Raw genomic sequence first — 16015 nt, 5'->3', positions numbered from 1 at the left:
AACTCCTGACTCTATTGATTGCTGCTTGTCTCTTTCTTTGTCTTCTGTGGCTTCTAGTAGGCACTGACCGCATACTAATTTCTCAGGTAGGGCTTGTTACCCACATCCCCAACATGCCCTGGATACACAGTTCTGTGTTGGGATTCGTGCCTATTTGAGGTATTCCGGGGTGACCTCTGATCGCTGCGGGAAGCATGAGCTGAAGAAGAATGAGAATGACCCTAGCTTATATGAACCCTTGATCTCCTATCTGGAGAATTTCTGTGGGATGACCTGCGGGATGATCAGTGATGCGGGCTATAGTAAAAAACAGAAACAAAAAAGGATGTTTCAGTTTGCCTGGAGTGCTCTTTTTTTTTTTTTTTTCCTTAAAAACTTACCTGACTGTTGCAGCCCTGACCTAGTGGTATGTTGAGGATCTTTTTTGATGCGGCATTAGACTACTAGGGGCAGCTGGGGAAAAAAACAGGAACTATAAATTTGATAATAGAGAAAACAATGGGATTTTTTTTAAAATAAACATACATATATATGTACATATATATATATATACATACATATGCATATATACACATATATACATACAATGCACACCATCCATATATATGCAATAACCCCCCCCCAGTACCTTGGCTAGGCTCCATAATGGGTATAATGAAGAAAGATAGAGAAGACACCTTGAGAGGTGTCTTCTCCTTGATAGCTAGCCACCGCATGAACCAAGAGCTCTCTATTTATACCTGAGAGCATTTTGGGTGTATTAAAATGACCGCCGTAGGCTTCAAACTGCTACTGCGCATGCGCCGCGCATGAAGTCACACCGTGACTCCGCCCCTGCCGGGTAAAGCAGAGCCGAACGGTGCGCGCGAAGCGCCGCACACTCCTAGAGAAGGAAGAGAAGAAAACACACATGGAGGGAAGCTGTTTAAACATACAGGTAGACGAACAGCATTATGATTAAATATATATATACACATGAGATATGCCAACAAGGGGAAAATAGAGGAGAGTTACAGGCTCCTGTTAACCCTTAAAAACGGCCCAAAAAAGATCCACAGAAAAACGGGCTCCCATACTTATCTAGCGCCTTTAGCAGCCCAAGCAATGGGACTCCATACTGCAGGAGAGCATGAACCTGCAATGATCACACCATAAAGCGGTGAGGTAGGGCTGATCATGATCCTGCAGGAATGAGGACAGAGAAAAGAATACCGGCAGGGGGGAGCAACTCTTTTTTATAGAGTTAAAGTGGTCCTGTGGGTTGGTCGGGGGGCAGAGCAACCAACCATTGGTATGCTGCCATGGAGGCACCGGGAAATTTTATTACAACGGGTAAGTTAGGGAGGCAAAGTGATTGCATGGAGTATGCAAACTGAATTGATTTGCTCCCTCTAGTGGTCAGTCTATAAATTGCTAAAAACATTAAACATCTGGAGAATACTAGAATAATATCTCAAACGCATGCTCTTTTAAATTAAAATCTTTAACTAGAAGTTATTTACCCTGTACCTGTCAAAAGTATTTGGGGCACACCTGGGGGTTGAAAAAACTATACAGAAACAAAAAGCAACCAGATTTCTGTTTTTAGATGTTTGCAGCCCCAAACTTGCAAGGAACCTCCACCATGCTTCAGTATTACCTGCAGAGACTCATTATTGTATTGTTCTCCAGCCCTTCATGAACGAACTGCCTCCTGCTACAGCCAAGTATTTCAAATATTGACCCATCAGTCCAGAGCACCTGCTACTATTTTTCTGCACCCCAGTACCTATGTTTTCCTGCATAGAATAAGGAAACAGTGACTTAATTATGCACGAAAACTTAGGAACAGGGGTGCAGTAAAAGGGCAGCCAGTACTCTGTACTGAGGCATCAATATTTGAAATCTTTGGCTGTAGAAAAAGGCAGTTTATTTGCCAAAGGGCTCGAGAGTGGTACAATAATGAGGGTCTGCAGGAGACTGTAAAACATGGTGGAGGTCTCTTGCAGGTCTGGGGCTGCATTTTATGCACTCCTCAATGCCGGGAAATACAGGCAGATACTTACCCACATGCCATACCCACAGGGAGGCAAGTTGTTGGGCCCAAATTTATTCTGCAGCAGGACAATGACCCCAAACATGCAGTCAATATCATTAGGAATTATCTTCAGTATAAATAAGAATAAGGAGTCCCGAAGAGATGGTTTGGCCAACCACATTGCCCTGATCTCAGAGCCCCATCATCGAATCTGTCTGAGGTTACATGAAGAGACAGAAGGATTTGAGGCAGCCTACATTTACAGAAGATCTCTGGTTAGTTCTTCAAGATGTTTGGAACAACCTACCTTGTAGAGGTTCCTTCAAAAACTGTGTGCAAGTGTACCTAGAAAAATGTATGCTGTTTTGAAAGCAAAGGGTGGTCACGCCCAGGGCTTTTTTTCTCAAAGAATAGGTGCAGGAACTCCCCCCTTATGAGTCACCCATTGTCTCAGCCCACCTAACCACCTCTGAGCACTGTCTCTTGGCCCCACCCCCACTCACCTCCTAGTACCACCTCTTTTAGCTTGTGGGACGTGAAAAAAAAGTCCTGCAAGCAGCATCTTTGGGGCGGTGTGGGAGCGCTGTATACAGATATTGAAATGAATGGGCAGTGCTTCCTAGGTGCCTGAAAAGCACTTCAAAAGCGCCGCAACACAGGTGCTATGAACTCCTTCTTTGGCCGCTAGCAGGGGTTAAAAGCACCCTGCTAGCGGCTGAAAAGCGCTGCTAAAATGATGGAAAAACGTTGTTTTAGCATCACATTACCGATAACGGATCCTCGTCCCAGTGTGAAAGAAGCCTAAGTAATTTGTATTGAATATAGACCCCACCCCATCAACAGTAGGCCCCCCCAAGCAACAGCAGACCCCACCACAGCAACAACACATCACCCACACAACAGACCTCTCCCAAGCAACAATGGTCCCCCCAGCAATAAAATACCACAACAATAGATCCCCAGCAGCCATCAACATTAAACCTCTCCCTCAACAGTAGATCCCTCCCAGCAACAATTAACCACCCCAGCAACATACTACTCCCCAGCCAAGAACAACAGACCTAACCAGCAACAAAAGATCCCTACCAGCCATCATCAGTAGACCTTCCAGCACAACTTACTATAAAAAACATTCAGTGCTGGAGGTGCTGGAACTGCGTTTCCCTGCGTTCCTGCTGAAAAAAGCCCTGGTCATGCCAAATATCGATTTGATCTGGATTCCTCTTTTGTTAATTTACTTTCCATTTTGTTAACTTTGAAAAATAAACTATTAGCTCTTCTATTTCTGAAAGCATTCTTACTTTACAATTTCCTAATTTACAGCATTTTTTCACACCTGCTTAAGACACGCTGCTTTTGCACAGTTCTGTGTATAGAACACACACAATCATATGCATGTACGCACATACACACACATATATACACACACAGTACATACATCTTAAACAAATTATTTTTTGAAATATTGTTTTCACATTTCATCCCAGTGCTACTCATCTCCTGCAGGCTCTTTCAGCCACTTCCTGTGCACATGTACTCGTTCCAGCACTGGCTGCACATCATTGCTCCGGACTGACTTCATGATTGTAGCAATGGCAGATCATGTCTGTGCAAGTGGGTTTTGACAGGGACAATTGCGGCTTCCATCAGAGGTGCATATGACAGGGTGACAATACAGGAGCACAACTGGCAGAAATGTGTTACTCCATAAGAGGAAGTGACTGAACTATGACCTTTATGGCAGGAAAACCAGGTATTCTTTATTAAAAAAAAGACTGGAAACTATTTAAATTGGCATTAAACATGGTGAAGCTTTTATCAGATTCCATGGACAGGGTCTAGAATAGCCTACACTAAAAAAAAGAAAAAACTTTAAGCCAGTAAGAAATTTCCCTACAACAATTCCAAGTGAAACGGAGTGAACATGTGAAATGCATAGTAAAACGTGCCTGCCCTCTACTCGTATATACATTTCCTGGAACTGCATTCTCAAAGAACACAAGCTCACTGCTTATCTGAATTTCCCCAGAATGTTGGGAGGAGTACTGGCTGGGTGACAACATGGGATGGGACTTGTCTAGCTGTTTAAATGTTCCTCTGTAGGGTCTGGAGGTATACACAGTACTAAAAAACAATTGGACCTTCTTCAAGAGGTGAGTGGCTGTTCTGCAACGTTTCACTTTTATTGTCTTACAGATTAAAATGTTCCTTGTTCTTTCATTCTCCTGCATTTTAAATAGGGCACTTCTTCTTTCACTGTCCTAACTATTAAATAAGTTGCTTTTAGTTCCTTTTTTTTTTTCCCTGTAAAAAATATGACTCAATTTTAAGGATAATTGTAGACAGGGGGTAACATTGTGTAGTGCAGCTAAAAGACTAAAATACAATATCAGCATGTTTAATTCAATGGAACACAAAGCAACACACAGGCAGTAATCTAAATGTCATTGTATTATAGTCTGATCAGGCAAAAGAGGAATTCCTTTCACTAATGCTGTATCTTGTAGAGAGTGTTTCTGTACTAAATTAGCCCATAGTACATGAAGTGCCACTAAACAATATCCCTTTTCTTCAAATATAATCCTTTCACATCTACTACTTAATATGCTTGTAATCTATCTTCATGAAATCATTTCTTACTGTGTTTTGTCTGCCTCCTTGTAATGTCCTCCGAGAGCTAGCAAACCTCTTTTTTTTCCCCTCAGTTCCGTTTGTTTGGAACGAGCAGTGCACGTTAGTTGCAGTCATGTGCATTGCTCTATGCACACTACAAGTCCCACAGTTCCTAGTAGGGTTGCACCGATACTAGTATCGGTGCCGATACCGAGTATTTGCACAAATATCGGTACTCGTGCAAATGCACCAATACCTGAAACTGATACTTTCAGGCTCGGTTCTTTGAGCTGTCAGTGGGGATGAACAAATGTTCCTCTGTTTAAACCCTTATTAACCCTTAATTTACTCTAATCAGCCTTAATTAACTCCCTATTCTACTCCATTTAATTATTTTCCTGCTTTTTTTTTTTCACGTCTATTTTTATAAATCATAAACAATTAAAACTTTTTTTTTTGTTTGCTTTATCAGTGAATATTTTCACACATATATATTAACAAATATTTACACATTTCCCATTAAAAAATGCAAAATTAAAACAAAATCAATTTATTTCATTTGTAAATGACTTTTCAATGCTTTGTACCATTGCTGACAGCTGAAGTGTAAACAAAACAGTTGCGGTAGGTATCGGTAATTGGTATCGGTGAATACAAAAAAAAAGTATCGGTACTCGTACTCGTACCAAAAAATGGTATAAGTGCATCCTTAGTTCCTAGTCCTTCTTGGGGGGCTAGCAAGAGAAGGTGGCTACATTCCTACATACAGCAAAACCATGGAGAATGAGCATAGCCACCCTCTAACAGAAAGTTGGATCACAGTGAGAAGCTATGGCAAATGTGGACTAGTCACCCTAGAGCATTGGTGCTAAACCTGTGGCCCTCCGGCTGTTGCAGAACTACAAGTCCCATGAGGCATTGCAAAGCTGATAGTTCCAAGTATGACTCTCAAAGGCAGAAGCATAATGGGAATTGTAGTCCGCCAACAGCTGGAGGGCCACAGATTGAGCACCCATGCCCTAGAGCTTCTACCTCACTCAAAATCGTGAGCTGCAGTTCTTATTCCAGGAGTAATATCAAGGTTTCACAGTTCTCTCCTTTTCTAATTTCTTGAATTGTCCATAAAAATGTTGTCACTATATTAGCTAGAGCCTGTTTACAGCTAGAACCCAATGGGGTAAACAGGGATTTTACTATACATTTTATGTATGTTTTATTTGATCATTTGTATGACTACTGTCCATTACTTTGACTGAGATTTGTATGTAAATGTTTTACTGCTATACCTGATTGTTATATACCAGAACCAGCTGCCTTTAATTTTTCTGTTATTTGTATGGAAATTCCAATACAAATTCTTTAATGATAAAAAAAAGTTGAATTACAGCAACAAATAAAAAACAAAAACAAAAAAAGGGATTTGGATATTTGGAGGAAGCGGAGAGTAATAAAGAAGATACATTGGTGTCACTTTAAAGTGAAACTGAAGGCAAACTTTATTTTTTTTAATTGGATAGAGCGGAGAAGGATTAGAAGACCTGTCAGTTTTTTATTGCTGTCTGTACCCACGCTCTATTGGTCCTGTTTACCATTATCACTGAAACAGAACGTTAAAGAAAATCCTAAATTTCGCATTGTCACAAGAACAGGAATAGAGAGGACAACTAGGTATTCCCTCACTTTGGAGAGATTTCTTCTCTCTATTTCTGTTTGAATGGAAATCTCCCTAATAGGACACAGATTGCATAAACCCTCCCTTTTTCATAAAAAAAAAAAAAAAAAAAGCCTATATCTATCAAGGGTTCGTTCATACGGATGGCCGGGGGAGGTGGTTCAAAGCAGGGGGTTGAGCCACAGTTTTATTATTCCCTGGCCGTCCACCTGAACAAGGAGATGCAGCCACTCAGGGCTGTACAAATGGCCTGTAGCATTCGGTAGGTGGTACTGCTGTACTGATGTTTACATCGGCTGGTCAGGTGCTGCCGTCGCCACTGCGGGTAAGTTAACCTGGCTCTGCAGCTTTCAGCTTCACGTCCGGGTCCCTACTGTGCATGCACAAAGCGCGCGGCACTCTCTCACTGACCCAGCAGAAGAAGGAGGAGGAGAGGGCCCGAGCTGCTGACGTAATTCGCCGTCGCCCAGTCTCTCCAAATTGGGGAAAGGGTACCTGTAAAAAACAGGTACCTGCTCCCCCCCCCCGAAATGTGCCAAACGTGGCAGCGGACGGGGGGGGACAGATAAGGGGAAGTTCCACATTTAGGTAGAACTCTGCTTTAAGGTTACAAACCTTCTGTGCCACAGTATCTCCCCCCACATCCCCATACTTACCTGAGCCCAATCTTGATCCAGCGCTGTGCCTAGAGCAGCAGCTTTCTCCCTCCTTACAGGGCAGATTGATAGCAACGGAAGCTAATGGCTCCTGTTGCTGTCAATCAAATCCTGTGAAGGGGTTCAGGAGGCGGGGCCAAGCTGCACTGTCTGTGTGTATAGATGCAGACAGGGCATCTTAGTATTGAGCCTGCATGAGTGCCCCCACTAGAAAGAGGCTTCCTAGCGGGGCAGATGTCAAAGAGGAGGAGCGAGGAGTTCCGGCGGGGGACCCCAGAAGAATAGGATCAGGGCTGCTGTGTGCAAAACCATTGCACAGAGCAGGTAAGTATGACAAATTTAATATTTATTAAAAAAATTAAAATCAACATTTACAATCACTTTAAATAACTTGACGTATCTCCCCCTCACTTCCTGTCAAATGCGCTCTGAAAAGTCATCCACCAGTCACACATCTAAATAAGTCCCAAGACTTTACATATACTGTACATGAAAGATTGCATTCCCAAAAATGCATTTAAATTATCAATCACAAAAAATATAATTTATAGGAATTAGGAATTCCTTATGTATCTATTTGTTCTTAAAATCATTTTATGAAGGTCATTCTTGAACGATACATTGTAGCAAAGGCTACAAAATGAAAGAAAATGATCCAGGGAGAAAACTTTGTTGAATGTGTTATAGAATCAAGTGTTTGTGTATTCAAGAGATGTGCCAAAATGACATCATATTTGTTTCCCTTTCCTTTTCCCTTGTATAAGAGGCACGCTGACTAGTTTACCAAAAGATTCATTTTAAGCTTGATATACTCAACACTTATCTATAGTGCTTTCTAAAATCTGCACTGCACGGTGCAGCATACAGCCAAGGTACTCCTGCAGTTTTCATGCCAGAAGACAAAGCAAAGAAGGAAACTTTGCAAACACTAATAAGCCCACTGCATACATTGTAAAAATGTTGAAAGCAGAATATCACTGTTTTAGTATAAGATCATAAGAATTGGAGATGCCATGGTAATAAAAGAAAAGGAAGTGTTTGGATCTCTGTGAAGTGTTTACTGTTGTAAGAATGAATATCTCCCTGACTACCAAACCTGATGTATCAGCAATGTCTTAGTCACACTTCTGAGTCAAACTTCTCAGAACCCCTATATATTCCTATAGACTAGAGCAGCCTTTTTCAAACGTTTCAACATGGAGGAACCCTTTAAATATCTTTATGGTTTCAGGGAACCCCTGCTAGAACTCACTATATCTACAACTCATGATACATTAGTGTGATGGTCAGTGGGAAGAATGCTCCTGATACTATTGTTCATTGGGAAGAAGTACCCCCTTACAAATACTTAAAAAGATCAATGGTGCCAGTGGAAACATATCTAAGAGACAGAAATTGCTCAATGCTAAAGGAGCCCCTAGCAACCTCTGGAGGAACCCTAGGGTTCAATGGAACCCTGGTTAAGAAACCCTGGACTAGGGAGTCCACCAGAGAGATAGTGACACTACAGGTAAAGTGGTATTAAACCCAAAAACAAAAATATTTTTTTTTTATTACAGCATGTAAACCCTTAACCACTTGCCCCCCAGCAGGTTTATCCCCCCTTCATGACCAGGCCATTTTTGCAATATGGCACTGCGTTAGTTTAACTGACAATTGCGCAATTGTGCGACGATGTACCTAAATAAAATTGAGGTCCTTTTTCCCCACAAATAGAGCTTTCTTTTTGGTGGTATTTGATCACCTCACGCGGTTTTTATTTTTTGCGCTATAAAAAAAAACAACAATATTTTGGATTTTATGCTATGAAAACAAATCCAATAAAAAATAAATGGAAAAAAATCAAATTTCTTCATCAATTTACGCCAATATGTTTTCTGCTACATGTTTTTGGTAAAAAAACAAACAAACAATAAGCAAATATTGATTGGTTTGCGCAAAATTAATTAATTAATTAATTAATTTATTACTAATAATGGTGGCAATCAACAACTTATACTGGGAATAAGACATTGCAGCGGACAAATTGGACACTAAGTGAAACTAATACACTGGTTCCAAATACACTGTACTAATGACAGGGAAGGGGTTAACATCAGGGGCGATCAAAGGGTTAAATGTGTGCCAAGGGAGTGCGGGGGTGTTTGTACTATGGGAATGCAGAGATCCGTGTTCCTACTTTGTAGGAACACAGGATCACAACATTCCCACAGAACGGTGATCTGCCTTGTTTACATAGGCAGACCGCCATTCTGCCTGTGTCCCAAAAGATCGGCAGGACCCGCTGCTTGGCTCCTGCTGTGTCCAATCACAGCAGAAGCGGGTCACCGGCGGCACTCCCCAGACCTGGTACAGGTACATGATTTTGCACAGGAGAGCCGCCTTGCTGCCGAATATACCCAGTATACGGTCGGCAAGTGGTTAACGCCTTGTACTAAAGCGTACATCTGTGGAGGGCTGTGTTTCCCCACAAGGGGATGCACAGGTGTTCTGTACATCCCCATGCAGGCATTGATGTTAGTTGGGACGCAGTGGGTGCATAGACACAGCTGTTGCTCCCAATTTGACATCGGCGTGTCCCTGAACTCACCCCTGCGTGGATGTCATATTGGCATTGGTAGTGATTGTGTCCATGCAGCCGCTGCTCCTAAATGACATCAGTGATACTGCCTGCACAGGGAGGCAAGGAAAGCATAGGCATCTCTGTGCAGGTAAACTTGGCCCTACATGGGTGTAGGCTTTAGTATGCCCCGTGTGAACAGGCCTAAATGTGGAGGCTGGAGCAACAACAGAGACACTTTTGAACAGCATCATTGTCAGTCTGAGCACAAGGTAGTGTTAAACTGGCATATTTAGATGGACTTGACTAACAAATGAAAGTTGAACCCCAGCTAGAATTTTTAAGTAGTTACAGCAAAAAAAAAAAAAAATTTCCTTTTGGAATAAAAGTTTTACATAATGAATAAAAGCTCATCATTCTAAGCACCCTCTATTAGTTTGAAATGATTTGTTGCAACCCTCTGTTACTTTGTCTGCTAATGCTGAAAAATCACAGAATTATTGGTCAGATAACCAGGTGAAAATAGCGGAAAATGTCTAAAAAGGAAACTAATGCAGCCATCACATCTAAGAACTGATGAGCTAGTTATAGAGATGAAGGAAGTAATCAATGGACCATGCGTGCAGAGATAGTGGCAGATGGGACTTTTGCTGGAGTATTTGCAGTATCTATAAATGGACGACATGGCTGTGCCGGGGAAGCCACTCACGCCACTAAATTAAAAAATGCACAGAATGATCCAGAGAGACAATCCCCAGAATTCATAATGGGGGGGGGGGGGGCAGTTTGAGAGTGGGGGCTGCGGAATGGTTCCATGTTACATCATAAATATGGATGTGGTATAAAACAAGGTATGAAAGGCAGAATTGCCCATTCACACCGAGTGCGTTGGGACTGCGATGGGCAATTCATGCTTGATATGCCCACTAGATCTAAACCATAATTCTATCTTGCCAATTATGCAAGTAGTTCCATATTAGAAGAAAAACCCAACAGTGACTGTATTACCACAAAAATATAGAAAGTCAGGCTTTCCAACAGGTTATTCATTTAATGAACACATATGGCAAAGGTTGCCCATTCATTTCTTTAATTACGGAAACACATGAATATTGCATCTTTTGAGGCCAATTAAAAGTGAAGTCCTGATTGAATCTAGTTAACCCCAAAACCTGTATAACTCACACATAGTGATAACGAAATGGATGTATGGAACTAAAACGACTTTCTGGGTCATATCTGAATAGTCATTTCTCATGGGACAGGAAGGACAGTAGATACACTTGTTTAAATTGGCTCTAAAGATCTTTTACTAACTACAACACCATGCAGAAAGAGGGGCAAGATTTTGTTTTTGTAATTGAAGTCTGCAACAATGAAGAAATGTCAGATGTTATGTCTAATACCATAACTATAGTTGTATGCTGTTTTGTGTAGGAATGTACGTGTTTGGTTACTTCACTAAAATAAACCCTTTTTTCCTTTCAGAAGCTTCAGAATGAAGGAACAAATTAACACAACGCTAATGACAACAACAGAAATCTATGAGGAATACAAAGACACAACTTTTGATTATGACCATTATGAAGAACTCTGTGTAAAGCATGACATCCGGAGGTTTGCTGAGGTTTTCCTCCCAGCTTTCTATTCAGTGGCATTTGTTATTGGCGTTGCCGGCAATTCTTTAGTAGTTGGCATATATGCCTACTATAAAAAGATGAGAACCAAGACTGATGTGTATCTACTGAACCTAGCAGTGGCAGATCTTTTGCTACTCTTCACCCTTCCCTTCTGGGCTGTGGATGCATCAATTGGATGGAAGTTGGGAAATGCAATGTGCAAGATAACTGCAGCTTTGTATACTATAAACTTCAGCTCAGGAATGCAATTCCTGGCTTGCATCAGCTTGGACAGATTCTTTGCAGTGACCAAAGTATCAAGCCAACAAAATTTCCAAAAACGGTGCTGGGCAATCTGTATTTTTGTCTGGATCACTTCCCTGATGCTGAGCATCACTGATTTATATTTCAGTGAAGTGAAGGAACACAACGGCAAACATGCATGTCTTCCAATATATCCCAAAGATTCAGTAAAAGAAGTTACAGCCTTAATTCAAATCCTTGAGATTGTCTTCTGCTTCGTAATACCTTTTGTCATCATGTTGTTTTGCTACACGGCAATGGCCAAGGTTCTTCTAAAGACTCCAAACATTAAAAGGTCAAGGTCCCTCAAGGTATTGCTGACAGTTGTAGTAGTCTTTCTGATCACCCAGTTGCCATATAACATAACCAAATTATGGAGAGCCTTGGATATCATATATGGACTGATTACAAGATGTGAGACCAGCAGAACCATTGACCTAATGATGCAAGTGACGGGGAGCATGGCCTTGTTCCACTGCTGCCTAAACCCACTATTGTATGCATATATGGGGACTACATTTAAAACTTACATAACTAAAACTGTAAAAAGATTTAGCTCTTGGAGAAAACAAAGAAGTGAAAGTGTGGAGGAGTATGCCATGTATTCTGAAAGCCATGTTGAAGAAACCAGCAGCTTCTCCATCTAAATATCACCAGCTTGTTTGTACTAGTGGTTATACAAAGTAGAAACTAGCAACCATAGTATAAGCTACAAATACATATGTATATTTGTCAGCTAACTATTAATACCATACATAGTATAGAGCTGCCTTTCTCAAATTGGGTTGTATGGTACTGTACGGTTCCTCCAGAGGTTGCTAGGGGTTAGTTGAGCAAAGAGCAATTTCTCTCTCTCAGTTAAGCTACAACTGACCAATGATCTTCTTTAGCTATCTGGGTGGGGGGGTTGCTCTTTCCACTGATTTCAAAGTGTAAGGAGCATTCTTCCATCTGACCAGCAAGCCAATAATCAGTGAGCTGGAGATATAGTAACTATTAGCAGAGGTTCCTTGAGATAGGAAAGTAATTTCACGAGTTTCCCAGTGTTAAAGTGTTGAGGAAAGGCTGGTATAGAGAAACCATCATGTAATTTGCTAAAAGCTAATAAACTATGGACAGTAATACCCCGTACACACGATCGGACATTCCGACAACAAAATCCATGGATATTTTCCGACGGATATTGGCTCAAACTTATCTTGCATACACGCGGTCACACAAATCTTGTCGGAAATTCCAAACGTCAAGAACGCGGTGACGTACAACATGTACAATGAGCCGAGAAAAAGGAAGTTCAATAGCCAGTGTGGCTCTTCTGCTTGATTCAGAGCATGCGTGGAACTTTGTGCGTCGGAATTGTGTACACACGATCTGAATTTACGACAACGGATTTTGTTGTCAGAAAATTTGAGATCCAGATCCCAAATTTTGTGTGATGGAAATTCCGATGGAAAATGTCCGATGGAGCGTACACACGGTCGGAATTTCGAACAACATCTCCCATCGAACATTTTCTGTCGGAAAATCTGACCGTGTGTACGGGCATAAGAATAACAACAGTCAAGGTATAGGCTGCATATGTATTTTCTGAAACCCACAACAGTCACCAGTCAACCACAGACCACCATTTCTTGCTTGCTGTTTTGGAACTGACCATACCAACTGCAGATTAACTGTATTTCTTAGTTGTTTCTCTGCTAAAATAGCCATAGAAGAGGTCAATTTTAAGGAAACCTGACATCTATATCAAGAGGCGACATGTATATATATCCCATACCTAAACCTGTGTGCAAAATGGAGAATGATACATTTATTAACACTAAAGTGTTTCTATACCTAATGTCACAAAATTGAAAAATGTTAACGTTTGAAAGACCTATGATCCTAAAACATCTGCCATGAAAATTAATACATTGTTATGAGTCCAAAAAAAGTCCAAAAATCTGATTTTATAGTAACAAGAGCAAAAATGTCAAACATGTCTGTCTTTATAAATGTAAACTAAAAATGTAGACAGCCATTTCACCTTCCTTACACTGTCTAAATAAATATGTTATATACAGTAAATTAACCCTGTGGAAAATGTCATTGCTGGCCTATCTTTTTGAAAATGCTAGTTGATTGGCTTACTCTCATCTGGCTCATGGTAGCCACAAAGTTCCCATTTGCCAACATTAGTAGATGCAATCCAAGCCAAACTGACCCATAAATGGTCAGCATTTTTTTTTATTCTTTATTCTTATTTTTCTCTGCAACCTGCTTGAAAAATTAAATTGTAAAGGCTACCAGCTTTGCTGATAACAAGGAGTTTCAGATGCAGAGATCTCTATCCTGGAATTATTTCTTCTGCAGCAGCTGTTCCTGACTACCAGTAGAGGGAGTCGAAAAAAAAGAAGAGGGACCGACTGTTCATTCATCCCAAAACATAGCATATGTCTCTTCTATACCTTAGCTCCCTCCAATGGTGGTCTTGAGCATTTGTTACAGGAACAGAACCATGTACACACATTGCTTCCATGTTGAAGGTTTACTGTCTAAAACACCCACGTATTAGCAAAACAGGCATCCCTTACAACTGACTCATTTATTCAGGATGCAAGGGAATGCAAGAATAGAGGATACTGATTAAAAGTGGATGCATTCCTCAACCCCTTTAATGAGGAAGGTAAAACAAACCCAGTTCTGCTGCTTTGGCATGAGTTCGTAAAACTGCAGACCTTTGCAGGGTGACTTATAACTTCCTTTGTTCAGGGCAAACTGCACCTTCATTGGTGGTAAATGTTAAAAGAGAAGTATGGCCAAAGCTTTTTTTGGCCATACTCTCTTCTGAGTCACAGGAGTGCACTTACATTTGCATTCCTATGACCAAGAATCAGCTAATGCCCGCTGTCAGCTGACATCACAGAGTCACTCCAGGTTCTGGAAGGATCCCAATTATACTGTCGGGTTCCATCCAGCCAACTGACAGCTGGCTCTGGCTCTCAGCGTGTGGCTGAGAGCCAAAGCAAGCAGCACCCACCCCCTCTCCAGACCGGTGCTCCAGTAAGCGCTGAAGAGGCAGAGTTGAGAGCAGTGACTGACAGTTATCGCTCTCTGCTCCAAGCAGACGGAGAACTGAGAAATCAGTGGTCATGTGATTGCTCAGTATCCTGGTGTAGAGTTGATGTGGGACAGCTGCAGCATCAGAATGGAGGGGAGTTATGTCCATAAATCCATATGTCTCCTTTAACAGATATTGCCTGTTTTTTTTTTTTCTTGTCAAAGGTAAACGGGCCCAATATGGTAGACAATTATATATATTCTAAAACTTTAAATGTACTGTATGTATCCACCACCAAAAAATAACCCAAAATAAATTACAGTATCTCACAAAAGTGAGTACACCCCTCACATTTTTGTAAATATTTTATTCTATAAATCTTTCATGTGACAACACTGAAGAAATGACGCTACAATGTAAAGTAGTGAATGTACAGCTTGTATAACAGTGTAAATTTGCTATCCCCTCAAAATAACTCAACACACAGCCATTAAGGTCTAAACCGCTGGCAACAAAAGTGAGTACACCCCTAAGTGAAAATGTCCAAATTGGGCCCAAAGTGTTAATATTTTGTGTGGCCACCATTATTTTCCAGCACTGCCTTAACCCTCCTAGGCATGGAGTTTACCAGAGCTTTACAGGTTGCCACTGGAGCCCTCTTCCACTCCACCATGACGACATCACGGAGCTGGTGGATGTTAGAGACCTTGTGCTCCTCCACCTTCCGTTTTAGGATGCCCCACAGATGCTTAATAGGGTTTAGGTCTGGAGACATGCTTGGCCAGTCCATCACCACCACCTTTACCCTCAGCTTCTTTAGCAAGGCAGTGGTCATCTTGGAGGTGTGTTTGAGGTCGTTATGTTGGAATACTGCCCTGCGGCCTAGACTCTGAAGGGAGGGGATCATGCTCTACAGTATATGTTGGCATTAGTGGTTCCCTCAATGAACTGTAGCTCCTTAGTGCCGGCAGCACTCATGCAGCCCCAGACCATGACACTCCCACCACCATGCTTGACTGTAGGCAAGACACACTTGTCTTTGTACTCCTCACCTGGTTGCCTCCACATACACTTGACACCATCTGAACCAAATAAGTTTATTTTGGTCTCATCAGACCACAGGGCATGGTTCCAGTAATCCCTGTTCTTAGTCTGCTTGTCTTCAGCAAACTGCAGGCTTTCTTGTGCATCATCTTTAGAAGAGATTTCCTTCTGGGACGACATCCATGCAGACCAATTTGATGCAGTGTGCGGCGTATGGTCTAAGCACTGACAGGCTGAACCCCCACCCCTTCAACCTCTGCAGCAATGCTGGCAGCATTCATACATCTATTTCCCAAAGACAACCTCTGGATATGACGCTGAGCGTGTGCATTCAACTTCTTTGGTCGACCATGGCAAGGCCTGTTCTGAGTGAAACCTGTCCTGTTAAACCACTGTGTGGGCTTGGCCACAGTGCTACAGCTCCGTTTCAGGGTCTTGGAAAACTTCTTATAGCCTAGGCTATCTTTATGTAGAGCAACAATTATTTTTTT

At 41.6% G+C, this 16015-nt stretch overlaps 2 protein-coding genes across 3 annotated transcripts in view; one reads left to right on the top strand and one right to left on the bottom strand.

Moving 5' to 3' along the window:
- Nucleotides 1-16015, bottom strand: part of ACAD11 (acyl-CoA dehydrogenase family member 11) — a 219130-nt gene that overhangs the window by 107397 nt on the left and 95718 nt on the right. The window lies entirely within an intron of this gene.
- ACKR4 (atypical chemokine receptor 4) lies at nucleotides 3965-13511 on the top strand. The gene is made up of 2 exons (XM_073630363.1): nucleotides 3965-4170; nucleotides 11007-13511. The coding sequence occupies exon 2, from the start codon at nucleotides 11017-11019 to the stop codon at nucleotides 12085-12087; it is 1071 nt and encodes a 356-aa protein (XP_073486464.1). The 5' UTR covers nucleotides 3965-4170; nucleotides 11007-11016; the 3' UTR covers nucleotides 12088-13511.

Source organism: Aquarana catesbeiana, linkage group LG05 (assembly GCF_042186555.1).
Source record: "Aquarana catesbeiana isolate 2022-GZ linkage group LG05, ASM4218655v1, whole genome shotgun sequence".
In the NCBI taxonomy this organism is placed as follows: Eukaryota; Metazoa; Chordata; class Amphibia; order Anura; family Ranidae; genus Aquarana; species Aquarana catesbeiana.
The sequence above is the reverse complement of the archived record's forward strand: the minus strand, read 5'-3'. Positions and strand labels throughout refer to the sequence as shown.